The sequence below is a fragment of the Oncorhynchus mykiss genome, chromosome 1 (genome assembly GCF_013265735.2).
Source record: "Oncorhynchus mykiss isolate Arlee chromosome 1, USDA_OmykA_1.1, whole genome shotgun sequence".
NCBI lineage: Eukaryota > Metazoa > Chordata > Actinopteri > Salmoniformes > Salmonidae > Oncorhynchus > Oncorhynchus mykiss.
In genome coordinates this window covers 93,401,009-93,428,503 of record NC_048565.1, presented here as the reverse complement: position 1 = coordinate 93,428,503, position 27,495 = coordinate 93,401,009, and the positions used below count along the sequence as shown (strand labels likewise).

Genomic DNA, 27,495 nt, shown 5'->3' with positions numbered 1-27,495 from the left:
ATCAGAGCTCCGGTATTCCACCAATACAACCTAGATGGACTAGTCCATTTAGTTCTGAATCAGAGCTCCGGTATTCCACCAATACAACCTAGATGGACTAGTCCATTTAGTTCTGAATCAGAGTTCTACTATTCCACCAATACAACCTAGATAGACTAGTCCATTTAGTTCTGAATCAGAGCTCTACCAATACAACCTAGATGGACTAGTCTAGTAGTTCTGAATCAGAGTTCTACTATTCCACCAATACAACCTAGATGGACTAGTCCATTTAGTTCTGAATCAGAGCTCTACCAATACAACCTAGATGGACTAGTCTAGTAGTTCTGAATCAGAGCTCCACTATTCCACCAATACAACCTAGATGGACTAGTCCATTTAGTTCTGAATCAGAGCTCCACTATTCCACCAATACAACCTAGATGGACTAGTCTAGTAGTTCTGAATCAGAGCTCTACCAATACAACCTAGATGGACTAGTCTAGTAGTTCTGAATCAGAGCTCTACCAATACAACCTAGATGGACTAGTCTAGTAGTTCTGAATCAGAGCTCCGGTATTCCACCAATACAACCTAGATGGACTAGTCCATTTAGTTCTGAATTAGAGTTCTACTATTCCACCAATACAACCTAGATGGACTAGTCCATTTAGTTCTGAATCAGAGCTCCACTATTCCACCAATACAACCTAGATGGACTAGTCTAGTAGTTCTGAATCAGAGCTCCACTATTCCACCAATACAACCGAGATGGACTAGTCTAGTAGTTCTGAATCAGAGCTCCGGTATTCCACCAATACAACCTAGATGGACTAGTCTAGTAGTTCTGAATCAGAGCTCCACTATTCTACCAATACAACCTAGATGGACTAGTCTAGTAGTTCTGAATCAGAGCTCCGGTATTCCACCAATACAACCGAGATGGACTAGTCCATTTAGTTCTGAATCAGAGCTCTACCAATACAACCGAGATGGACTAGTCCATTTAGTTCTGAATCAGAGCTCCACTATTCCACCAATACAACCGAGATGGACTAGTCCATTTAGTTCTGAATCAGAGCTCCACTATTCCACCAATACAACCTAGATGGACTAGTCCATTTAGTTCTGAATCAGAGCTCCACTATTCCACCAATACAACCTAGATGGACTAGTCCATTTAGTTCTGAATCAGAGCTCCACTATTCCACCAATACAACCTAGATGGACTAGTCTAGTAGTTCTGAATCAGAGCTCTACCAATACAACCTAGATGGACTAGTCTAGTAGTTCTGAATCAGAGCTCTACCAATACAACCTAGATGGACTAGTCCATTTAGTTCTGAATCAGAGCTCCACTATTCCACCAATACAACCTAGATGGACTAGTCTAGTAGTTCTGAATCAGAGCTCCACCAATACAACCTAGATGGACTAGTCCATTTAGTTCTGAATCAGAGCTCCACTATTCCACCAATACAACCGAGATGGACTAGTCCATTTAGTTCTGAATCAGAGCTCCACTATTCCACCAATACAACCTAGATGGACTAGTCCATTTAGTTCTGAATCAGAGCTCCACTATTCCACCAATACAACCTAGATGGACTAGTCCATTTAGTTCTGAATCAGAGCTCCACTATTCCACCAATACAACCTAGATGGACTAGTCCATTTAGTTCTGAATCAGAGTTCTACTATTCCACCAATACAACCTAGATGGACTAGTCTAGTAGTTCTGAATCAGAGCTCCACTATTCCACCAATACAACCTAGATGGACTAGTCCATTTAGTTCTGAATCAGAGTTCTACTATTCCACCAATACAACCTAGATGGACTAGTCCATTTAGTTCTGAATCAGAGCTCCACTATTCCACCAATACAACCTAGATGGACTAGTCCATTTAGTTCTGAATCAGAGTTCTACTATTCCACCAATACAACCTAGATGGACTAGTCCATTTAGTTCTGAATCAGAGCTCCACTATTCCACCAATACAACCTAGATGGACTAGTCTAGTAGTTCTGAATCAGAGCTCCACTATTCCACCAATACAACCTAGATGGACTAGTCTAGTAGTTCTGAATCAGAGCTCCACTATTCCACCAATACAACCTAGATGGACTAGTCCATTTAGTTCTGAATCAGAGCTCCACTATTCCACCAATACAACCTAGATGGACTAGTCCATTTAGTTCTGAATCAGAGCTCCACTATTCCACCAATACAACCTAGATGGACTAGTCCATTTAGTTCTGAATCAGAGCTCCGGTATTCCACCAATACAACCTAGATGGACTAGTCCATTTAGTTCTGAATCAGAGCTCCACTATTCCACCAATACAACCTAGATGGACTAGTCCATTTAGTTTTGAATCAGAGCTCTACCAATACAACCTAGATGGACTAGTCTAGTAGTTCTGAATCAGAGCTCTACCAATACAACCTAGATGGACTAGTCTAGTAGTTCTGAATCAGAGCTCTACCAATACAACCTAGATGGACTAGTCTAGTAGTTCTGAATCAGAGCTCTACCAATACAACCTAGATGGACTAGTCTAGTAGTTCTGAATCAGAGCTCTACCAATACAACCTAGATGGACTAGTCTAGTAGTTCTGAATCAGAGCTCTACCAATACAACCTAGATGGACTAGTCTAGTAGTTCTGAATCAGAGCTCTACCAATACAACCTAGATGGACTAGTCTAGTAGTTCTGAATCAGAGCTCTGGTATTCCACGGTCATCCCACAGGCTTTTCTACTGTATGTGAAACACACCATGACCACAGGATTCATCATATCTGAGTGATTCATAATGTGATGCTGCTGGGTCTTCCATGGTTCCTCTCGCACTTATACTACAGCGTTGTTCAATACTCCATGCTGATTGGCTAGGAGGGTATATTCTAGAGCGTTGATTCCTCTCAGATATACAGACAGTTGGACAAGATATTGGACACCACCTGAAGTAGATCCACTTAAATATGACAGCAACACATCACTACCCAGTCTCATGTTAACTAGTATAACTAGTCCTCTGATCACCGTCACTACCCAGTCTCTCATGTTAACCAGTATAACTAGTCCCCTGATCACATCACTACCCAGTCTCTCATGTTAACTAGTATAACTAGTCCCCTGATCACCGTCACTACCCAGTCTCTCATGTTAACTAGTATAACTAGTCCCCTGATCATCGTCACTACCCAGTCTCTCATGTTAACCAGTATAACTAGTCCCCTGATCACTGTCACTACCCAGTCTCTCATGTTAACTAGTATTACTAGTCCCCTGATCACCATCACTACCCCGTTTCTCATGTTAACTAGTATAACTAGTCCCCTGATCACAATCACTACCCAGTTTCTCATGTTAACTAGTATAACTAGTCCCCTGATCACCATCACTACCAGTTTCTCATGTTAACCAGTGTAACTACTCCCCTGATCACCATCACTACCCAGTTTCTCATGTTAACTAGTATAACTAGTCCCCTGATCACCATCATTACCCAGTTTCTCATGTTAACTAGTATAACTAATCCCCTGATCACCGTCACTACCCAGTCTCTCATGTTAACTAGTATAACTAGTCCCCTGATCACTGTCACTACCCAGTCTCTCATGTTAACTCGTATAACTAGTCCCCTGATCACCGTCACTACCCAGTATCTGATGTTAACTAGTATAACTAGTCCCCTGATCACCATCACTACCCAGTATCTGATGTTAACTAGTATAACTAGTCCCCTGATCACCGTCACTACCCAGTGTCATGTTAAATAGTTTAACTAGTCCCCTGATCACTACCCAGTCTCTCATGTTAACCAGTATAACTAGTCCCCTGATCACTACCCAGTCTCTCATGTTAACCAGTATAACTAGTCCCCTGATCACTACCCAGTCTCTCATGTTAACCAGTATAACTAGTCCCCTGATCACTACCCAGTCTCTCATGTTAACCAGTATAACTAGTCCCCTGATCACCATCACTACCCAGTCGCTCATGTTAACTAGTATAACTAGTCCCCTGATCACCATCACTACCCAGTCGCTCATGTTAACTAGTATAACTAGTCCCCTTATCACCATCACTACCCAGTCGCTCATGTTAACTAGTATAACTAGTCCCCTGATCACCATCACTACACAGTCTCTCATGTTAACTAGTATAACTAGTCCCCTGATCACCGTCACTACCCAGTCTCTCATGTTAACCAGTATAACTAGTCCCCTGATAACCGTCACTACCCAGTCTCTCATGTTAACCAGTATAACTAGTCCCCTTATCACCATCACTACCCAGTCTATGTAGTGTGGGCCTCTCCCAGTAGGTTGTAGGACCCACACATCAGATAGATAGTGATAGTATAGTCTCCTTACCCCTCTCTGTGGGCCTCTCCCAGTAGGTTGTAGGACCCACACATCAGATAGATAGTGATAGTATAGTCTCCTTACCCCTCTCTGTGGGCCTCTCCCAGTAGGTTGTAGGACCCACACATCAGATAGATAGTGATAGTATAGTCTCCTTACCCCTCTCTGTGGGCCTCTCCCAGTAGGTTGTAGGACCCACACATCAGATAGATAGTGATAGTAAAGTCTCCTTACCCCTCTCTGTGGGCCTCTCCCTTCTCCAGTTCCTGTATAACTCCCAGTAGGACCTTGATGGTCTCCTGGCTGGAGGAGATCAGGTTCTCCATGGCCTGAAGCTGTGATTTCACATCCTCTCCTCCCTCCCCTTTCTGAGTCAGTACCGGTACTATCTGCTTACAGGCCCCCCCGGGGTTAACTCCCCCCGTAGTCGCTACGGTCGCTGGTTCGACCCCGCTACTCCTACATCCCAGCGCCTCCCCCGTGGTCCGGGCCGACAGCGTCTGTGGCGAGAACGTCTGTGTCGAGAACGTCTGTGATGAGAACGTTGCCGGTTCATGACACTGTGCCTGAGTAGTGCAGCCAGCGGCCCGCGGTAGAGTCTGAGACTGTAGTCCATTCAGCTCCAGTCCCTTCATTAGTTTGCTCCGTGCTGTCGGGCTCTCCAGACACTCCACCTGGGTCAGAGAGTTCCAGGAGATGGGGCCGGTCACCTTGGAGACTGAGGAAGACCCTCTCATGTCCCCCGGCAGAGTCCTGCTAGAGCCTGGCTCCTCCGAGTGGAGCATCAGCCGTTTCCCGGCCGGACAGTCCGAGGAGTCCAGTTCCCTGTGTTCTAGTCCTTCCAGGGGGTTGGAGCTGACGCTGCAGATCTGGTAGTCGGTGGCCTGTGGGTTGGAGTCGACACTGCAGATCTGGTAATCGGTGGCCTGTGGGTTGGAGTCGGGCGTGTTGGAGGGAGAGGGGCCGTCTGTGAGCATCAGACAGTCAGAGTAGAGGACGTCGTCTGTACAGTGCTTCTCCACCGTAGCTATGCACTCCGTAGTATGCAACAAGGCTCTGGTTCTCTGTACTCCTCCTCCTCCTCCTCCTCCTCCACCGCAGGCGCCCCTGTCCCCTAAACGCTCCACAGCTCTGGTTCTCTGTACTCCTCCTCCTCCTCCTCCACCACCGCAGGCGCCCCTGTCCCCTAAACGCTCCACAGCTCTGGAGTGCTTGACGTCGATGACAAACCCATTGTTGTGGCCCTTGTCTCTCTCCACATGCTTGGTGTGGCTGTGGCCCTTGTCTCTCTCCACATGCTTGGTGTGGCTGTGGCCCTTCTTCCTCTCCATGGGAAAGGTCTTGTAACGGCTCCTGAGGTCCGGGGACGTCTGGACCCCTGTGCTCTTGGTGACGTTGGGGATGGAGCGCCGAGCGGGCACTGTCATGTACTTGCGGTACGCCACCTTGAGGGAAAAACGGTTTAGACACATTACAGAGTAAACAACAACAACAACATTGACACATTACAGAGTAAACAACAACAACAACATTGACACATTACAGAGTAAACAACAACAACAACATTGACACATTACAGAGTAAACAACAACAACAACATTGACACATTACAGATTAAACAACAACAACATTGAGAACCACTCAGCGTTTTGAGACATTATAAACCAGGGTTTACCTAACACCCTCCTGGGGACCTGGAGGGCTGCTCATTTAGGCTGTTACCGTAGTTCTTCACAGCTGATTCAAATCATGAACTCATGATGAAATAAAAAGCCTAACGTGCCGCCCTCGGAGTCCCCCGGACCGTGTGTCTTATATTCCACTGGTCCTAGTACAGTAATACATTCATACATGTTCCCCCGAACCAAAGGGAGGGTTGGTTACAGACCTTGTAGGAGCCTGGCTTGCCCCCCTTCCCGGCCATCTGTAGAGCGGCCTCTCTCTGCTCGTTCTGCGCCTCGCAGATGTCCTTGAATCTCACCTGGAGGGCCTTGTTTCTCTTCCGTACCTACGATACAACTTTAATGTCATATTTAAAACATTGGTCTTTGCAACAACAAAAAAAACATCTTGATGTTATTCTCGATCTCCCAGACAGCACACACACACGGACACACACATGGACACACACAGACACCGCACACCCACGGACACACACACGGACACACACACACACACACGGACACACCTGCTGCTGTGACCTGCTGCTGGTGTCCAGGAAGGAGTATTTGACCTCCAGGGCCAGCGAGGCGGAAGGGGAGGGGGTGGGCGCCACCTCTGAATCCGACTCGGAGTTGGTGAGCATGCTTTTATCTCCCTCCGCCTTGCTCACCATGGTTCCTTAGAGAGAGAGAGAGAGATGGTGTTAGTCACTGTGGTGTATGAGAGAGAGAGATGAGGGGAGAGAGAGAGAGAGATGGTGTTAGTCACTGTGGTGAGAGAGAGAGAGAGAGAGAGAGAGAGAGAGAGAGAGAGAGAGAGAGAGAGAGAGATATAGTGTTAGTTTCTCTCTCTGATTGGAGACCTTATTCACAGTGGAGGGAGGGAGGGAGGGAGGGAGATATAGTGTTAGTTTCTCTCTCTGATTGGGAGACCTTATTCACGGTAGAGGGAGGGGAGGTATAGTGTTAGTTTCTCTCTCTGATTGGGAGACCTTATTCACGGTAGAGGGAGGGAGGGAGGGGAGGTATAGTGTTAGTTTCTCTCTCTGATTGGGAGACCTTATTCACGGTAGAGGGAGGGAGGGAGGGAGGGAGGTATAGTGTTAGTTTCTCTCTCTGATTGGGAGACCTTATTCACGGTAGAGGGAGGGGAGGTATAGTGTTAGTTTCTCTCTCTGATTGGGAGACCTTATTCACGGTAGAGGGAGGGAGGGAGGGGAGGTATAGTGTTAGTTTCTCTCTCTGATTGGGAGACCTTATTCACGGTAGAGGGAGGGAGGGAGGGGAGATATAGTGTTAGTTTCTCTCTCTGATTGGGAGACCTTATTCACGGTAGAGGGAGGGAGGGAGGGAGGGAGGTATAGTGTTAGTTTCTCTCTCTGATTGGGAGACCTTATTCACGGTAGAGGGAGGGAGGGAGGGGAGGTATAGTGTTAGTTTCTCTCTCTGATTGGGAGACCTTATTCACGGTAGAGGGAGGGGAGGTATAGTGTTAGTTTCTCTCTCTGATTGGGAGACCTTATTCACGGTAGAGGGAGGGGAGGTATAGTGTTAGTTTATCTCTCTGATTGGGAGACCTTATTCACGGTAGAGGGAGGGAGGGAGGGGAGGTATAGTGTTAGTTTCTCTCTCTGATTGGGAGACCTTATTCACGGTAGAGGGAGGGAGGGAGGGGAGGTATAGTGTTAGTTTCTCTCTCTGATTGGGAGACCTTATTCACGGTAGAGGGAGGGAGGGAGGGAGGGAGGTATAGTGTTAGTTTCTCTCTCTGATTGGGAGACCTTATTCACGGTAGAGGGAGGGAGGGAGGGGAGGTATAGTGTTCGTTTCTCTCTCTGATTGGGAGACCTTATTCACGGTAGAGGGAGGGAGGGAGGGGAGGTATAGTGTTAGTTTCTCTCTCTGATTGGGAGACCTTATTCACGGTAGAGGGAGGGAGGGAGGGAGGGGAGGTATAGTGTTAGTTTCTCTCTCTGATTGGGAGACCTTATTCACGGTAGAGGGAGGGGAGGTATAGTGTTAGTTTCTCTCTCTGATTGGGAGACCTTATTCACGGTAGAGGGAGGGAGCCCTGGTGACGTGGGCTGGGGTGATTACACACAGACAGAGGGGTTTTCCTCTGAGTTAGTGTGTACAGACAGGTAATTAGAGAAACTAACAGCAGGTTAGATCACTCAGCCTTGTATGAAAGCAGGACACGTGTGACCTTGTTCTCAGTCAGTTAATTGCTCATTTGCTGTAAGGCCTAAGGAAAAGGACCTGTGTCATTGCGTGAGAGAAAGGCTAAGGGTGATGTGCAGCAGAATCAAGCCCCTATAATGAATTATTACATAATTTATTCTCTATTCTTAGAACATTTGAAAGTAATTGTATCATAGCAACAAGCCTCATGTGTTTGTTCTGTCCAGAACCCTGACGTTCTGATTGGTACGATGGAGTCTGTTATCTATTCAACTGTGTTTGTTCTGTCCAGAACCCTGACCTTCCCCTTGATACGATGGAGTCTGTTATCTATTCAACTGTGTTTGTTCTTCTGATTCTCATAGTTCATAGTTCTCTCTCTCTCTCTTTCTCTCTCTCTCTCTTTCTCTCTCTCTCCCCCCCTCTCTCTCTCTCTGTATCTCTCTCTCTCTCTTTCTCTCTCTCCCCCCCCCTCTCTCTCTCTCTCTCTCTCTCTCCTTCTCTCTCTCTGTCTCTCTCTCCGTCCCCTCTCTTTCGTCTCTCCGTTCTCGATCTGTCTGCTGACTGTCTGACAGCTGTTCTACTCTTGGTTTCTCTCTGAATGAGGTCAGTGATGACTGTGATGGTGCCTGAGAACACATCAAACTTCCAGTGTCAGAAGTGAAAACCACAAAACCAAACATTCCACATGTCTAAAATATCTCAGAGATAATGATGAGAGTTTCAGGATTATTAGAATTCAGACACAGCAGATAATGATGAGAGTTTCAGGATGATTAGAATTCAGACACAGCAGATAATGATGAGAGTTTCAGGATGATTAGAATTCAGACACAGCAGATAATGATGAGAGTTTCAGGATTATTAGAATTCAGACACATCAGATAATGATGAGAGTTTCAGGATGATTAGAATTCAGACACATCAGATAATGATGAGAGTTTCAGGATGATTAGAATTCAGACACAGCAGATAATAATGAGAGTTTCAGGATGATTAGAATTCAGACACATCAGATAATGATGAGAGTTTCAGGATGATTAGAATTCAGACACATCAGATAATGATGAGAGTTTCAGGATGATTAGAATTCAGACACAGCAGATAATGATGAGAGTTTCAGGATGATTAGAATTCAGACACAGCAGATAATGATGAGAGTTTCAGGATGATTAGAATTCAGACACAGCAGATAATGATGATGAGAGTTTCAGGATTATTAGAATTCAGACACAGCAGATAATGATGAGAGTTTCAGGATGATTAGAATTCAGACACAGCAGATAATGATGAGAGTTTCAGGATGATTAGAATTCAGACACAGCAGATAATGATGAGAGTTTCAGGATGATTAGAATTCAGACACATCAGATAATGATGAGAGTTTCAGGATGATTAGAATTCAGACACAGCAGATAATGATGATGAGAGTTTCAGGATGATTAGAATTCAGACACAGCAGATAATGATGATGAGAGTTTCAGGATGATTAGAATTCAGACACAGCAGATAATGATGATGAGAGTTTCAGGATGATTAGAATTCAGACACAGCAGATAATGATGAGAGTTTCAGGATGATTAGAATTCAGACACAGCAGATAATGATGAGAGTTTCAGGATGATTAGAATTCAGACACAGCAGATAATGATGAGAGTTTCAGGATGATTAGAATTCAGACACAGCAGATAATGATGATGAGAGTTTCAGGATGATTAGAATTCAGACACAGCAGATAATGATGAGAGTTTCAGGATTATTAGAATTCAGACACAGCAGATAATGATGAGAGTTTCAGGATGATTAGAATTCAGACACAGCAGATAATGATGAGAGTTTCAGGATGATTAGAATTCAGACACAGCAGATAATGATGAGAGTTTCAGGATGATTAGAATTCAGACACAGCAGATAATGATGAGAGTTTCAGGATGATTAGAATTCAGACACAGCAGATAATGATGAGAGTTTCAGGATGATTAGAATTCAGACACAGCAGATAATGATGAGAGTTTCAGGATGATTAGAATTCAGACACAGCAGATAATGATGAGAGTTTCAGGATGATTAGAATTCAGACACAGCAGATAATGATGATGAGAGTTTCAGGATGATTAGAATTCAGACACAGCAGATAATGATGAGAGTTTCAGGATGATTAGAATTCAGACCCAGCAGATAATGATGAGAGTTTCAGGATGATTAGAATTCAGACACAGCAGATAATGATGAGAGTTTCAGGATGATTAGAATTCAGACACAGCAGATAATGATGAGAGTTTCAGGATTATTAGAATTCAGACACAGCAGATAATGATGAGAGTTTCAGGATGATTAGAATTCAGACACATCAGATAATGATGAGAGTTTCAGGATGATTAGAATTCAGACACAGCAGATAATGATGAGAGTTTCAGGATGATTAGAATTCAGACACAGCAGATAATGATGAGAGTTTCAGGATTATTAGAATTCAGACACATCAGATAATGATGAGAGTTTCAGGATGATTAGAATTCAGACACAGCAGATAATGAAACAAGAGTCTCTCAAACAGGAGTCTGGTTTACACTGTAGTACTGTAGATGAGTACATAGTTTCTCCTCTGTCTCTCTCTCAATTCAATTCAATTCAAGGGCTTTATTGGCATGGGAAACATGTGTTAACATTGCCAAAGCAAGTGAGGTAGACAACATACAAAGTGAATATATAAAGTGAAAAACAACAAAAATTAACAGTAAACATTACACATACAGAGGTTTCAAAACAGTAAAGACATTACAAATGTCATATTATATATATATATATATATATATATATATATATATATATATATATATCAGTGTTTTAACAATGTACAAATGGTTAAAGGACACAAGATAAAATAAATAAGCATAAATATGGGTTGTATTTACAATGGTGTGTGTTCTTCAATGGTTGCCCTTTTCTCGTGGCAACAGGTCACAAATCTTGCTGCTGTGATGGCACACTGTGGAATTTCACCCAGTAGATATGGGAGTTTTTCAAATTTGGATTTGTTTTCGAATTCTTTGTGGATCTGTGTAATCTGAGGGAAATATGTCTCTCTAATATGGTCATACATTGGGCAGGAGGTTAGGAAGTGCAGCTTAGTTTCCACCTCATTTTGTGGGCAGTGAGCACATAGCCTGTCTTCTCTTGAGAGCCATGTCTGCCTACGGCGGCCTTTCTCAATAGCAAGGCTATGCTCACTGAGTCTGTACATAGTCAAAGCTTTCCTTAATTTTGGGTCAGTCACAGTGGTCAGGTATTCTGCCGCTGTGTCCTCTCTGTGTAGGGCCAAATAGCATTCTAGTTTGCTCTGTTTGTTTGTTCATTCTTTACAATGTGTCAAGTAATTATCTTTTTGTTTTCTCATGATTTGGTTGGGTCTAATTGTGCTGTTGTCCTGGGGCTCTGTGGGGTGTGTTTGTGTTTGTGAACAGAGCCCCAGGACCAGCTTGCTTAGGGGACTCTTCTCCAGGTTCATCTCTCTGTAGGTGATGGCTTTGTTATGGAAGGTTTGTGAATCACTTCCTTTTAGGTGGTTGTAGAATTTGACGGCTCTTTTCTGGATTTTGATAATTAGTGGGTATCGGCCTAATTCTGCTCTGCATGCATTATTTGGTGTTCTACCTTGTACACGGAGGATATTTTTGCAGAATTCTGAATGCAGAGTCTCAATTTGGTGTTTGTCCCATTTTGTGAAGTCTTGGTTGGTGAGCGGACCCCAGACCTCACAACCATAAAGGGCAATGGGCTCTATGACTGATTCAAGTATTTTTAGCCAAATCCTAATTGGTATGTTGAAATGTATGTTTCTTTTGATGGCATAGAATGCCCTTCTTGCCTTGTCTCTCAGATCGTTCACAGCTTTGTGGAAGTTACCTGTGGCGCTGATGTTTAGGCCAAGGTATGTATAGTTTTTTGTGTGCTCTAGGGCAACAGTGTCTAGATGGAATTTGTATTTGTGGTCCTGGTGACTGGACCTTTTTTGGAACACCATTATTTTGGTCTTACTGAGATTTACTGTCAGGGCCCAGGTCTGACAGAATCTGTGCATAAGATCTAGGTGCTGCTGTAGGCCCTCCTTGGTTGGTGACAGAAGCACCAGATCATCGGCAAACAGCAGACATTTGACTTCGGATTCTAGCAGGGGGAGGCCAGGTGCTGCAGACTTTTCTAGTGCCCGCGCCAATTCGTTGATATATATGTAGTGACAGTAGAGAGATATACGGTCTGTATCATGTTGTTTCTCTCTCTAGTGACTGTAGAGATATACGGTCTGTATCATGTTGTCTCTCTCTCTAGTGACGGTAGAGATATACGGTCTGTATCATGTTGTTTCTCTCTCTAGTGACAGTAGAGATATATGGTCTGTATCATGTTGTCTCTCTCTCTCTATTGACAGTAGAGATATACGGCCTGTATCATGTTGTCTCTCTCTCTCTAGTGACAGTAGAGATATACGGTCTGTATCATGTTGTCTCTCTCTCTCTAGTGACAGTAGAGATACACGGTCTGTATCATGTTGTCTCTCTCTCTCTAGTGACGGTAGAGATATACAGTCTGTATCATGTTGTCTCTCTCTCTCTAGTGACGGTAGAGATATACAGTCTGTATCATGTTGTCTCTCTCTCTCTAGTGACTGTAGAGATATACGGTCTGTATCATGTTGTCTCTCTCTCTAGTGACGGTAGAGATATACGGTCTGTATCATGTTGTTTCTCTCTCTAGTGACGGTAGAGATATACGGTCTGTATCATGTTGTCTGTCTCTCTAGTGACAGTAGAGATATACGGTCTGTATCATGTTGTCTCTCTCTCTCTAGTGACTGTAGAGATATATGGTCTGTATCATGTTGTCTGTCTCTCTCTAGTGACAGTAGAGATATACGGTCTGTATCATGTTGTCTCTCTCTCTAGTGACGGTAGAGATATACGGTCTGTATCATGTTGTTTCTCTCTCTAGTGACGGTAGAGATATACGGTCTGTATCATGTTGTCTGTCTCTCTAGTGACAGTAGAGATATACGGTCTGTATCATGTTGTCTCTCTCTCTCTAGTGACAGTAGAGATATACGGTCTGTATCATGTTGTCTCTCTCTCTAGTGACTGTAGAGATATACGGTCTGTATCATGTTGTTTCTCTCTCTAGTGACGGTAGAGATATACGGTCTGTATCATGTTGTCTGTCTCTCTAGTGACAGTAGAGATATACGGTCTGTATCATGTTGTCTCTCTCTCTCTAGTGACTGTAGAGATATATGGTCTGTATCATGTTGTCTGTCTCTCTCTAGTGACTGTAGAGATATACGGTCTGTATCATGTTGTCTCTCTCTCTCTAGTGACAGTAGAGATATACGGTCTGTATCATGTTGTCTCTCTCTCTAGTGACTGTAGAGATATACGGTCTGTATCATGTTGTTTCTCTCTCTAGTGACGGTAGAGATATACGGTCTGTATCATGTTGTCTGTCTCTCTAGTGACAGTAGAGATATACGGTCTGTATCATGTTGTCTCTCTCTCTCTAGTGACTGTAGAGATATATGGTCTGTATCATGTTGTCTGTCTCTCTCTAGTGACTGTAGAGATATACGGTCTGTATCATGTTGTCTGTCTCTCTAGTGACGGTAGAGATATACGGTCTGTATCATGTTGTCTGTCTCTCTAGTGACTGTAGAGATATACGGTCTGTATCATGTTGTCTCTCTCTAGTGACTGTAGAGATATATGGTCTGTATCATGTTGTCTGTCTCTCTCTAGTGACTGTAGAGATATACGGTCTGTATCATGTTGTCTGTCTCTCTAGTGACGGTAGAGATATACGGTCTGTATCATGTTGTCTGTCTCTCTCTAGTGACTGTAGAGATATACGGTCTGTATCATGTTGTCTGTCTCTCTAGTGACGGTAGAGATATACGGTCTGTATCATGTTGTCTGTCTCTCTAGTGACTGTAGAGATATACGGTCTGTATCATGTTGTCTGTCTCTCTCTAGTGACTGTAGAGATATACGGTCTGTATCATGTTGTCTGTCTCTCTAGTGACTGTAGAGATATACGGTCTGTATCATGTTGTCTGTCTCTCTAGTGACGGTAGAGATATACGGTCTGTATCATGTTGTCTGTCTCTCTAGTGACAGTAGAGATATACGGTCTGTATCATGTTGTTTCTCTCTCTAGTGACGGTAGAGATATACGGTCTGTATCATGTTGTCTGTCAGAGCTCTAGTGACAGTAGAGATATACGGCCTGTCTCATGTTGTCTGTCTCTCTAGTGACAGTAGAGATATACGGTCTGTATCATGTTGTCTCTCTCTCTAGTGACAGTATAGATATACGGTCTGTATCATGTTGTCTCTCTCTCTAGTGACAGTAGAGATATACAGCCTGTATCATGTTGTCTCTCTCTCTAGTGACAGTAGAGATATACGGCCTGTATCATGTTGTTTCTCTCTCTAGTGACAGTAGAGATATACGGTCTGTATCATGTTGTCTGTCTCTCTAGTGACAGTAGAGATATACGGTCTGTATCATGTTGTCTGTCTCTCTAGTGACAGTAGAGATATACGGTCTGTATCATGTTGTCTCTCTCTCTCTAGTGACGGTAGAGATATACGGTCTGTATCATGTTGTTTCTCTCTCTAGTGACAGTAGAGATATACGGTCTGTATCATGTTGTCTGTCTCTCTAGTGACAGTAGAGATATACGGTCTGTATCATGTTGTCTCTCTCTCTCTAGTGACGGTAGAGATATACAGTCTGTATCATGTTGTCTCTCTCTCTCTAGTGACAGTAGAGATATACGGTCTGTATCATGTTGTCTGTCTCTCTAGTGACAGTAGAGATATACGGTCTGTATCATGTTGTTTCTCTCTCTAGTGACAGTAGAGATATACGGTCTGTATCATGTTGTCTCTCTCTCTAGTGACGGTAGAGATATACGGTCTGTATCATGTTGTCTCTCTCTCTCTAGTGACAGTAGAGATATACGGTCTGTATCATGTTGTCTCTCTCTCTAGTGACAGTAGAGATATACGGTCTGTATCATGTTGTCTCTCTCTCTCTAGTGACAGTAGAGATATACGGTCTGTATCATGTTGTCTGTCTCTCTAGTGACAGTAGAGATATACGGTCTGTATCATGTTGTCTGTCTCTCTAGTGACAGTAGAGATATACGGTCTGTGTCATGTTGTCTCTCTCTCTCTAGTGACGGTAGAGATATACAGTCTGTATCATGTTGTCTCTCTCTCTCTAGTGACAGTAGAGATATACGGTCTGTATCATGTTGTCTCTCTCTCTCTAGTGACAGTAGAGATATATGGTCTGTATCATGTTGTCTGTCTCTCTAGTGACAGTAGAGATATACGGTCTGTATCATGTTGTCTCTCTCTCTAGTGACGGTAGAGCTATACGGTCTGTATCATGTTGTCTCTCTCTCTAGTGACAGTAGAGATATACGGTCTGTATCATGTTGTCTCTCTCTCTCTAGTGACGGTAGAGATATACGGTCTGTATCATGTGTTCTCTCTCTAGTGACAGTAGAGATATACGGTCTGTATCATGTTGTCTCTCTCTCTAGTGACAGTAGAGATATACGGTCTGTATCATGTTGTCTCTCTCTCTCTAGTGACAGTAGAGATATACGGTCTGTATCATGTTGTCTCTCTCTCTAGTGACGGTAGAGCTATACGGTCTGTATCATGTTGTCTCTCTCTCTAGTGACAGTAGAGATATACGGTCTGTATCATGTTGTCTCTCTCTCTCTAGTGACGGTAGAGATATACGGTCTGTATCATGTGTTCTCTCTCTAGTGACAGTAGAGATATACGGTCTGTATCATGTTGTCTCTCTCTCTAGTGACAGTAGAGATATACGGTCTGTATCATGTTGTCTCTCTCTCTCTAGTGACAGTAGAGATATACGGCCTGTATCATGTTGTCTGTCTCTCTAGTGACAGTAGAGATATACGGTCTGTATCATGTTGTTTCTCTCTCTAGTGACGGTAGAGATATACGGTCTGTATCATGTTGTCTCTCTCTCTAGTGACAGTAGAGATATACGGTCTGTATCATGTTGTCTCTCTCTCTCTAGTGACGGTAGAGATATACGGTCTGTATCATGTGTTCTCTCTCTAGTGACAGTAGAGATATACGGTCTGTATCATGTTGTCTCTCTCTCTAGTGACAGTAGAGATATACGGTCTGTATCATGTTGTCTGTCTCTCTAGTGACAGTAGAGATATACGGTCTGTATCATGTTGTCTCTCTCTCTCTAGTGACAGTAGAGATATACGGCCTGTATCATGTTGTTTCTCTCTCTAGTGACAGTAGAGATATACGGTCTGTATCATGTTGTCTCTCTCTCTAGTGACAGTAGAGATATACAGTCTGTATCATGTTGTCTCTCTCTCTCTAGTGACAGTAGAGATATACGGTCTGTATCATGTTGTCTCTCTCTCTAGTGACAGTAGAGATATACGGTCTGTATCATGTTGTCTGTCAGAGCTCTAGTGACGGTAGAGATATACGGTCTGTATCATGTTGTCTGTCAGAGCTCTAGTGACGGTAGAGATATACGGTCTGTATCATGTTGTTTCTCTCTCTAGTGACGGTAGAGATATACGATCTGTATCATGTTGTTTCTCTCTCTAGTGACGGTAGAGATATACGGTCTGTATCATGTTGTCTGTCAGAGCTCTAGTGACGGTAGAGATATACGGTCTGTATCATGTTGTCTCTCTCTCTAGTGACAGTAGAGATATACGGTCTGTATCATGTTGTCTGTCTCTCTAGTGACAGTAGAGATATACGGTCTGTATCATGTTGTTTCTCTCCCTAGTGACGGTAGAGATATACGGTCTGTATCATGTTGTCTGTCAGAGCTCTAGTGACGGAAGAGATATACGGTCTGTATCATGTTGTCTCTCTCTCTAGTGACAGTAGAGATATACGGTCTGTATCATGTTGTCTCTCTCTCTAGTGACAGTAGAGATATATGGTCTGTATCATGTTGTCTCTCTCTCTAGTGACAGTAGAGATATACGGTCTGTATCATGTTGTCTGTCTCTCTAGTGACAGTAGAGATATACGGTCTGTATCATGTTGTCTGTCTCTCTAGTGACAGTAGAGATATATGGTCTGTATCATGTTGTTTCTCTCTCTAGTGACGGTAGAGATATACGGTCTGTATCATGTTGTCTGTCTCTCTCTAGTGACAGTAGAGATATACGGTCTGTTTCATGTTGTCTCTCTCTCTAGTGACAGTAGAGATATACGGTCTGTATCATGTTGTTTCTCTCTCTAGTGACGGTAAAGATATTCGGTCTGTATCATGTTGTCTGTCAGAGCTCTAGTGACGGTAGAGATATACGGTCTGTATCATGTTGTCTCTCTCTCTAGTGACAGTAGAGATATACTGTCTGTATCATGTTGTCTCTCTCTCTAGTGACAGTAGAGATATACGGTCTGTATCATGTTGTCTGTCTCTCTAGTGACAGTAGAGATATACGGTCTGTATCATGTTGTCTCTCTCTCTAGTGACAGTAGAGATATACGGTCTGTATCATGTTGTCTGTCAGAGCTCTAGTGACAACAGCCCACCTGAAGCAGGGGGAGGGAGAGGGAGGGAGGGAGGGAAGCAGGGGGAGGGAGAGGGAGGGAAGCAGGGGGAGTGGGGGAGGGAGAGGCAGGGAGAGGGAGGGAGGGAAGCAGGGGCAGGGAGAGGGAGGTAGGGAAAGAGGGAGAAGGAGGGAGGGAAGCAGGGGGAGGAGGGGAGTGGGAGGTAGGGAAGGAGGGGGAGGAGGGGAGTGGGGCAGGGAGAGGGAGGTATTGAAGGAGGGAGAGAGAGAGGGATTTAAAGGATTGTTGTGTAGTAATTGTTGCTCGCTGTCACCGTGGATCATGTTACTGGCCGTCTTCCTGTTCCCGGCAGGAAGTTCAGATGGAGCTCGCTGACCACAGGACTATTTGTAGGCACTGCGTGTTCAGGTTATTTAATGAAAGCATGTATACATTTGCATCAAAAGTATTGAACATTTTTCAAGTCAACCAGATACTTTATCAATATCAGATGAATCACATCCATGATGTTTTATTCATGTCAGGATAGCTGATCCATAACCTGATCTGTGATCGATAACCTGATCAATAACCTGATCCATAACCTGTCACACTGCAATACATTTCCATATGGAGGAGTTGACCTGGAGAAAGGAAGGTTGTATTTGTTCATTTCAGCAGTATGGGAATAGTAATGAATTAGTCCTAGCTGGTGTGTGTGATGACCATCGTTGTGACTCCTATTACATCACAAACACACGTCTCACTGTGAGACAGACTAGCCGGGTTTGAGAAGGAGGGAGCTGCTGCTGCTGTGGCCACCGTTTTGAATGGGAGACAGAGATCACACATCAGCAGCTCTCAGATAGAGAGAGTCGTGTGAACCTCACTGTCATGTTGAAATACACCATGTCACTCTTAACTCCCCAATACACCGTGTCACTCTTAACTCCCCAATACACCGTGTCACTCTTAACTCCCCAATACACCGACTAGATCACCCAGAGATCCTTTCAAAAGGGGGGTGGAGTCATGGAAACACCACCACTGGCTTCAAATCACATTGCCCTAACTACAAGAGAGAGAGAGGGAACGAGAGTGTAACGGAGAGGGAGGCAGCCACAGAGAGAGAAGGGAATAGAGAGAGAGGCAGAGGCAGCCAGAGAGAGAGAAGGGAAGAGAGAGAGAGAGGCAGAGGCAGGAGCAGAGAGAAGGGAAGAGAGAGGCAGAGGCAGGAGGAGGGAGAAGGGAAGAGAGAGAGGGGCAGAGGCAGCCAGAGAGAGAGGCAGAGGCAGGAGGAGAGAGAAGGGAAGAGAGAGAGGGGCATAGGAGAGAGAAGGGAAGAGAGAGAGAGAGGCAGAGGCAGCCAGAGAGAGAGAAGGGAAGAGAGGGAGAGAGGCAGAGGCAGGAGGAGAGAGAAGGGAAGAGAGAGGGGCAGAGGCAGCCAGAGAGAGACAGAGGCAGCCAGAGAGAGAGGCAGAGGCAGTAGGAGAGAGAACGGAAGAGAGAGAGAGGCAGAGGCAGCCAGAGAGAGAGGTAGAGGCAGGAGGAGAGAGAAGGGAAGAGAGGCAGAGGCAGGAGGAGAGAGAAGTGAAGAGAGGCAGAGGCAGCCAGAGAGAGAGAAGGGAAGAGAGGCATAGGCAGGAGGAGAGAGAAGTGAAGAGAGGCAGAGGCAGCCAGAGAGAGAGAAGGGAAGAGAGGCAGAGGCAGCCAGAGAGAGAAGGGAATAGAGAGAGAGAGGTAGATGCAGATGGAGAGAGAAGGGAAGAGAGGCAGAGGCAGGAAGAGAGAGAGAGAGAGAGAGAGAGGCAGAGGGAGGAGGAGAGAGAAGTGAAGAGAGGCAGAGGCAGCCAGAGAGAGAGAGAGAAGGGAAGAGAGGCAGAGGCAGCCAGAGAGAGAAGGGAAGAGAGAGAGAGAGGCAGATGCAGATGGAGAGAGAAGGGAAGAGAGAGAGAGGCAGAGGCAGCCAGAGAGAGAGGCAGAGGCAGCCAGAGAGAGAGGCAGAGGCAGCCAGAGAGAGAGGCAGAGGCAGCCAGAGAGAGAGGCAGAGGCAGCCAGAGAGAGAGGCAGAGGCAGCCAGAGAGAGAGAGAGAAGGGAAGAGAGGCAGAGGCAGGAGGAGAGAGAAGTGAAGAGAGAGAAGAGAATAGAGAGGCAGCCAGAGAGAGAAGGGAAGTGAGAGAAGAGAATAGAGAGGCAGCCAGAGAGAGAGAGAGAGAGAAACTATGCCCATTCTTAGTGCGTAGCTGCATCCAATTGGCAGGCAGCTCTGAGAGTCGTGAGAACCTTACTGCCGAAGGGGAGAGCTGGCTGGCCGGCCGGTGACCTGTCTGTTGGAGAGAGAGTCTGCTGTTGCTAACTACATCTGTGGGAGACTGAGAGGTAGTCTGCTAAGTGCTCCGATGGGAGGAAGAGGACACTCACAGAGAAGTCAATCATCTTTAAACGGTTCTATCCCTGCCCCATCCCCCTCGTAACACTCAGCCGTCCAGCACATCTCACCGTCTACAGTGTGTACAAGCACAGTGTTTCTGACGCGTGTGTCTACGGGACTTTGTGTGTCTTGGTGTGTCTAGGGGACTTTGTGTGTCTTGGTGTGTCTAGGGGACTTTGTGTGTCTTGGTGTGTCTAGGGGACTTTGTGTGTCTTGGTGTGTCTAGGGGACTTTGTGTGTCTTGGTTTTTCTTGGGGACTTTGTGTCTTGGACCTGCTGTCTGTTGTGTTAGACATAATGTGGGGATGTGATGTCTGTAGACTAGTGGGAGTGTATCAGTCACACTGACGTCTGTAGACTAGAGGAAGTGTATCAGTCACACTGTGATGTCTGTAGACTAGAGGGAGTGTATCAGTCACACTGTGATGTCTGTAGACTAGAGGAAGTGTATCAGTCACACTGTGACGTCTGTAGACTAGAGGAAGTGTATCAGTCACACTGTGATGTCTGTAGACTAGAGGAAGTGTATCAGTCACACTGTGACGTCTGTAGACTAGAGGAAGTGTATCAGTCACACTGTGATGTCTGTTGACTAGAGTGAGTGTATCAGTCACACTGTGATGTCTGTAGACTAGAGGAAGTGTATCAGTCACACTGTGATGTCTGTAGACTAGAGGAAGTGCATCAGTCACACTGTGATGTCTGTAGACTAGAGGAAGTGCATCAGTCACACTGTGATGTCTGTAGACTAGAGGAAGTGTATCAGTCACACTGTGATGTCTGTTGACTAGAGTGAGTGTATCAGTCACACTGTGATGTCTGTAGACTAGAGGAAGTGTATCAGTCACACTGTGATGTCTGTAGACTAGAGGAAGTGTATCAGTCACACTGTGATGTCTGTAGACTAGAGGAAGTGTATCAGTCACACTGTGACGTCTGTAGACTAGAGGAAGTGTATCAGTCACACTGTGACGTCTGGGGACTAGAGGAAGTGTATCAGTCACACTGTGATGTCTGTAGACTAGAGGAAGTGTATCAGTCACACCGTGATGTCTGTAGACTAGAGGAAGTGTATCAGTCACACTGTGATGTCTGTAGACTAGAGGAAGTGTATCAGTCACACTGTGATGTCTGTAGACTAGAGGAAGTGCATCAGTGCAGATGATCAGCGTTGCAGACCTACAGGAGAGAGAGGTGCTCCTCGTTCAGTGTGCTCACTGTGCTGATAATTGGGTGGCTGCCGTCAGATACCAACACGCAAAGTCTGATTCCACACACACCTGTCTGCCTGCCTGCCACAGTCACTGCTAGAAGGAAGTAGGAGCCTCTGTACACACACACACACACGCACAGACACACACACACCCATACACACACACCCATACACGCACACACACACACACCCATACACGCACAGACACACACACACCCATACACGCACAGACACACACACACACACACACACCCATACACGCATAAACACACACACACCCATACACGCACGCACACACACACACACACACCCATACACGCACAGACACACACACACCCATACACGCACAAACACACACACCCATACACCCGCATACCCCCCCCCCCCCGCCTGAATCAGACAGGGGGGCTGCCTTGTACAAAGAGGGGAGACCTACATATGCGACAACTAGCATGGGTTGCTAGGGGAGATCTAAAGTTGCAACAACTAGCATGGGTTGCTAGGGGAGACCTAAAGATGTGACAACTAGCATGGGTTGCTAGGGGAGATCTAAAGTTGCGATAACTTGCATGGGTTGCTAGGGGAGACCTAAAGATGTGACAACTAGCATGGGTTGCTAGGGGAGATCTAAAGATGTGACAACTAGCATCTTTAACTTCCTGTATATAGCTCCACATTAATCTGGTACTGGTACTTCCTGTATATAGCTCCACATTGATCTGGTACTTCCTGTATATAGCTCCACATTGATCTGGTACTTCCTGTATATAGCTCCACATGGATCTGGTACTTCCTGTATATAGTTCCACATTGATCTGGTACTTCCTGTATATAGCTCCACATTGATCTGGTACTTCCTGTATATAGCTCCACATTGATCTGGTACTCCCTGTATATAGTTCCACATTGACCTGGTACTTCCTGTATATAGCTCCACATTGATCTGATACTTCCTGTATATAGATCCACATGGATCTGGTACTTCCTGTATATAGCTCCACATTGATCTGGTACTTCCTGTATATATATCCACATTGATCTGATACTTCCTGTATATAGATCCACATTGATCTGGTACTTCCTGTATATAGATCCACATTGATCTGGTACTTCCTGTATATAGATCCACATTGATCTGGTACTTCCTGTATATAGATAAACATTGATCTGGTACTTCCTGTATATAGTTCCACATTGATCTGGTACTTCCTGTATACAGATCCACATTGATCTGGTACTTCCTGTATATAGATCCACATTGATCTGGTACTTCCTGTATATAGCTCCACATTGATCTGGTACTTCCTGCATATAGATCCACAGTGATCTGGTGCTTCCTGTATATAGCTCCACAGTGATCTGGTACAAGTACTTCCTGTATATAGATCCATTCTTGTGTATTTTATTTGATTCCTTTTGTTACTATGTTATTGTTTAACTCTGCATCTTTGGGAAGGGCTCTTAGCAAGCATTTCACAGTACACCAGTTGTATTCAACACATGACAAATAAAATGTGATTTTTATTTTATTTAATTTAGCCTTTCTATGGTCGGTTTTACTTTGACTCAAGGTAAGACATGCCTCATAAAATGTAGTGAAACATTCAGGTTTCCAACAATGAGGTATATATATATTTTTTTTAAATGTACACGGCCTCCTCCAGCGCGTTACAAAATGGTGTTAGACTCTGAAGCCTACCGTTGTCTTTACATGTGAATAGCAAATGGGAAGCGAGCTTCAATTACCTATAAAAAAAAATAGTAGCTCTTTTTAATTGTGACCAATCAAAACTGTTTTTAACAAGCGATTTGCATGTAGAAGTGTTCCCCGGTGACTGGGCTTCTAACCACCTTTCAGTCCAGCAGCAACGAGCTGTTGGAGGAGCTGCAGCTCTGTCTTCTGTCCGGCAGATTTCCCCTTCGTCTCTGTGTCGGGATACTGTGCACGTTTCATATACATAACGGCTAGCGAAAATACACACGCGCCAATTAACCTACAGACCGATAGGCACAATCAGTCAAATGTGTTTCCATCCGCTGGTATATCCATCAACCAAGACGAGGAAACACATTATTTTGCTTTGTGATATATATTTTTTCGAGCAGTTTGATTTATCGACTTTAAATAAAAAAAAATATTGGCCAAAACCTGGCTATTACCAGCTAACAGAAAACCCTCTCTCTCACACACACACACACACACACACATACACGCCAGCCAGGTGGGATCAGGTGTGCGATGTGTCCTCTTGCATGCAACACTCTCTACCTCACGCCTCACACCCCAGACACAGACCGACGTCGTCTAGTGTTTGCTCTCTGACAAAAACCTGTTTCCTAATAAATAACCCAATTACCACATGAAAGACAACATCTGGCCTCCACCAAAAACACTCATTCTTTCATAGCAGAGCAATTTGTTTTTGGAATGAATGAGCACCACTCCTAGGGGTCGTGGCAGTAGAGAGGAGGCAACACTTCATCTCTCCTTTGGAAACTCAGTCGGCACTCCCCCCCCTTCACAGAGAACACTTCCCCTCTGGTCTGATCTCTTCACAGAGAACACTTCCCCTCTGGTCTGATCTCTTCACAGAGAAGACTTCCCCTCTGGTCTGATCTCTTCACAGAGAACACTTCCCCTCTGGTCTGATCTCTTCACAGAGAACACCTAGAGTGTTTGTAGTGGCCATGTGAAGCAGAACCACATTGTTTTCCCTAATCTCTTTAAGCCTCTCCTCCTCTCTTCCATCTCTTTCTCTCTTCCTCTCTCCCAGTCACGTTTTGGTTCTCCCAGAACTATTTTCTGGCTTGCCAAGTTATAGCAGCAGAACCATGGCGGGGTTGGGCAATACACATCTTCTCTCCCAGCCTCTCTGTTTCCCAGAGACAGACAGAGAAACAGAGAACCAGACTGTCTTCTCTGGGCAGCCAGGTTTGTCTGTGACGACCGGTCTCTATAGCCAGACTGTCCTTTCTGTGCAGCCAGGTTTGTCTGTGACGACCGGTCTCTATAGCCAGACTGTCCTCTCTGAGCAGCCAGGTTTGTCTGTGACGACCGGTCTCTATAACCAGACTGTCCTCTCTGGGCAGCCAGGTTGGTCTGTGACGACCGGTCTCTATAGCCAGACTGTCATCTCTGAGCAGCCAGGTTTGTCTGTGACGACCGGTCTCTATAACCAGACTGTCCTCTCTGGGCAGCCAGGTTTGTCTGTGACGACCGGTCTCTATAGCCAGACTGTCCTCTCTGGGCAGCCAGGTTTGTCTGTGACGACCGGTCTCTATAGCCAGACTGTCCTCTCTGGGCAGCCAGGTTTGTCTGTGACGACCAGTCTCTATAGCCAGACTGTCCTCTCTGGGCAGCCAGGTTTGTCTGTGACGACCGGTCTCTATAGCCAGACTGTCCTCTCTGGGCAGCCAGGTTTGTCTGTGACGACCGGTCTCTATAGCCAGACTGTCCTCTCTGGGCAGCCAGGTTTGTCTGTGACGACCGGTCTCTATAGCCAGACTGTCCTCTCTGAGCAGCCAGGTTTGTCTGTGACGACCGGTCTCTACAGCCAGACTGTCCTCTCTCGGCAGCCAGGTTTGTCTGTGACGACCAGTCTCTATAGCCAGACTGTCCTCTCTGAGCAGCCAGGTTTGTCTGTGACGACCGGTCTCTATAGCCAGACTGTCCTCTCTGGGCAGCCAGGTTTGTCTGTGACGACCGGTCTCTATAGCCAGACTGCTCACTGAGTCTGTACCTAGTCAGTGTTTTCCTCAGTTTTCTATCAGTCACAGTGGTCAGATAGTCTGCCACCATGTACTGTCTGTTTAGAGACAAATAGAATTGAAGTTTACTTTGATTTTTTGTTGTGTCTTTCCAATAGGTGATATATTTTTATTTTTGTTTTGTGATGATATGTTTGGGCCAGATGTTCTGTGTGCTGTCCTGAGGCTCTATGGGGTTGGTTTGGGTTGGTGAACTGAGCCTCAGAACCAGCTGGCTGAAGAGAGAGAGACATGCTCTGAGTTGAAGGGTAGAGAGGTGGTGGGAGAGAGAGAGAGACATGCTCTGAGTTGAAGGGTAGAGAGGTGGTGGGGGAGAGAGAGACATGGTCTTTGAGTTGAAGGGTAGAGAGGTGGTGGGGGAGAGAGAGAGAGACATTCTCTGAGTTGAAGGGTAGAGAGGTGGTGGGAGAGAGAGAGAGAGACATGCTCTGAGTTGAAGGGTAGAGAGGTGGTGGGAGAGAGAGAGAGAGACATGCTCTGAGTTGAAGGGTAGAGAGGTGGTGGGAGAGAGAGAGAGAGACATGCTCTGAGTTGAAGGGTAGAGAGGTGGTGGGGGAGAGAGAGAGAGACATGGTCTTTGAGTTGAATGGTAGAGAGGTGGTGGGAGAGAGAGAGAGACATTCTCTGAGTTGAATGGTAGAGAGGTGGTGGGGGGGAGAGAGAGAGACATTCTCTGAGTTGAATGGTAGAGAGGTGGTGGGAGAGAGAGAGAGACATGCTCTGAGTTGAAGGGTAGAGAGGTGGTGGGAGAGAGAGAGAGACATTCTCTGAGTTGAATGGTAGAGAGGTGGTGGGGGAGAGAGAGAGAGACATTCTCTGAGTTGAATGGTAGAGAGGTGGTGGGAGAGAGAGAGAGACATGCTCTGAGTTGAAGGGTAGAGAGGTGGTGGGGGAGAGAGAGACATGGTCTTTGAGTTGAAGGGTAGAGAGGTGGTGGGGGAGAGAGAGAGAGACATGCTCTTTGAGTTGAATGGTAGAGAGGTGGTGGGAGAGAGAGAGAGACATGCTCTGAGTTGAAGGGTAGAGAGGTGGTGGGAGAGAGAGAGAGAGACATGCTCTGAGTTGAAGGGTAGAGAGGTGGTGGGAGAGAGAGAGAGAGACATGCTCTGAGTTGAAGGGTAGAGAGGTGGTGGGGGAGAGAGAGAGAGACATGGTCTTTGAGTTGAATGGTAGAGAGGTGGTGGGAGAGAGAGAGAGACATTCTCTGAGTTGAATGGTAGAGAGGTGGTGGGGGAGAGAGAGAGAGACATTCTCTGAGTTGAATGGTAGAGAGGTGGTGGGAGAGAGAGAGAGACATGCTCTGAGTTGAAGGGTAGAGAGGTGGTGGGGGAGAGAGAGACATGGTCTTTGAGTTGAAGGGTAGAGAGGTGGTGGGGGAGAGAGAGACATGCTCTGAGTTGAAGGGTAGAGAGGTGGTGGGAGAGAGAGAGAGACATGCTCTGAGTTGAAGGGTAGAGAGGTGGTGGGAGAGAGAGAGAGACATGCTCTGAGTTGAAGGGTAGAGAGGTGGTGGGGGAGAGAGAGACATGGTCTTTGAGTTGGAGGGTAGAGAGGTGGTGGGAGAGAGAGAGAGAGACATGCTCTTTGAGTTGAATGGTAGAGAGGTGGTGGGGGAGAGAGAGAGAGACATGCTGTTTGAGTTGAATGGTTAGAGAGGTGGTGGGGGAGAGAGAGAGAGACATGCTGTTTGAGTTGAATGGTAGAGAGGTGGTGGGGGAGAGAGAGAGACATGCTCTTTGAGTTGAAGGGTAGAGAGGTGGTGGGAGAGAGAGAGAGACATGGTCTTTGAGTTGAAGGGTAGAGAGGTGGTGGGGGAGAGAGAGAGACATGCTCTTTGAGTTGAAGGGTAGAGAGGTGGTGGGGGAGAGAGAGAGACATGCTCTTTGAGTTGAAGGGTAGAGAGGTGGTGGGAGAGAGAGACATGCTCTGAGTTGAAGGGTAGAGAGGTGGTGGGATAGAGAGAGAGACATGCTCTCTGAGTTGAAGGGTAGAGAGGTGGTGGGGGAGAGAGAGATACATGCTCTGAGTTGAAGGGTAGAGAGGTGGTGGGGGAGAGAGAGACATGCTCTTTGAGTTGAAGGGTAGAGAGGTGGTGGGGAGAGAGAGAGAGACATGCTCTCTGAGTTGAAGGGTAGAGAGGTGGTGGGGGAGAGAGAGAGACATGCTCTCTGAGTTGAAGGGTAGAGAGGTGGTGGGAGAGAGAGAGAGACATGCTCTCTGAGTTGAAGGGTAGAGAGGTGGTGGGGGAGAGAGAGAGACATGCTCTTTGAGTTGAAGGGTAGAGAGGTGGTGGGAGAGAGAGAGAGA

General features: G+C 45.6%; 2 protein-coding genes across 2 annotated transcripts in view; one reads left to right on the top strand and one right to left on the bottom strand.

The window, feature by feature from the left end:
• Positions 1–6,724, bottom strand: part of LOC110501964 (inhibitory synaptic factor 2A-like) — a 53,613-nt gene extending 46,889 nt beyond the window's left edge. Inside the window, exons 1-3 of the mRNA XM_036988820.1 lie at positions 6,544–6,724; positions 6,244–6,363; positions 4,590–5,800 (exon numbers count right to left, since the gene is read on the bottom strand). Coding sequence (XP_036844715.1) covers positions 4,590–5,800; positions 6,244–6,363; positions 6,544–6,690 — 1,478 coding nt within the window. The 5' untranslated portion in view covers positions 6,691–6,724. The remainder of the gene's footprint in view (positions 1–4,589; positions 5,801–6,243; positions 6,364–6,543) is intronic.
• The window catches only part of LOC110513667 (dedicator of cytokinesis protein 1), a 527,949-nt gene that overhangs the window by 281,850 nt on the left and 218,604 nt on the right, over positions 1–27,495 (top strand). The window lies entirely within an intron of this gene.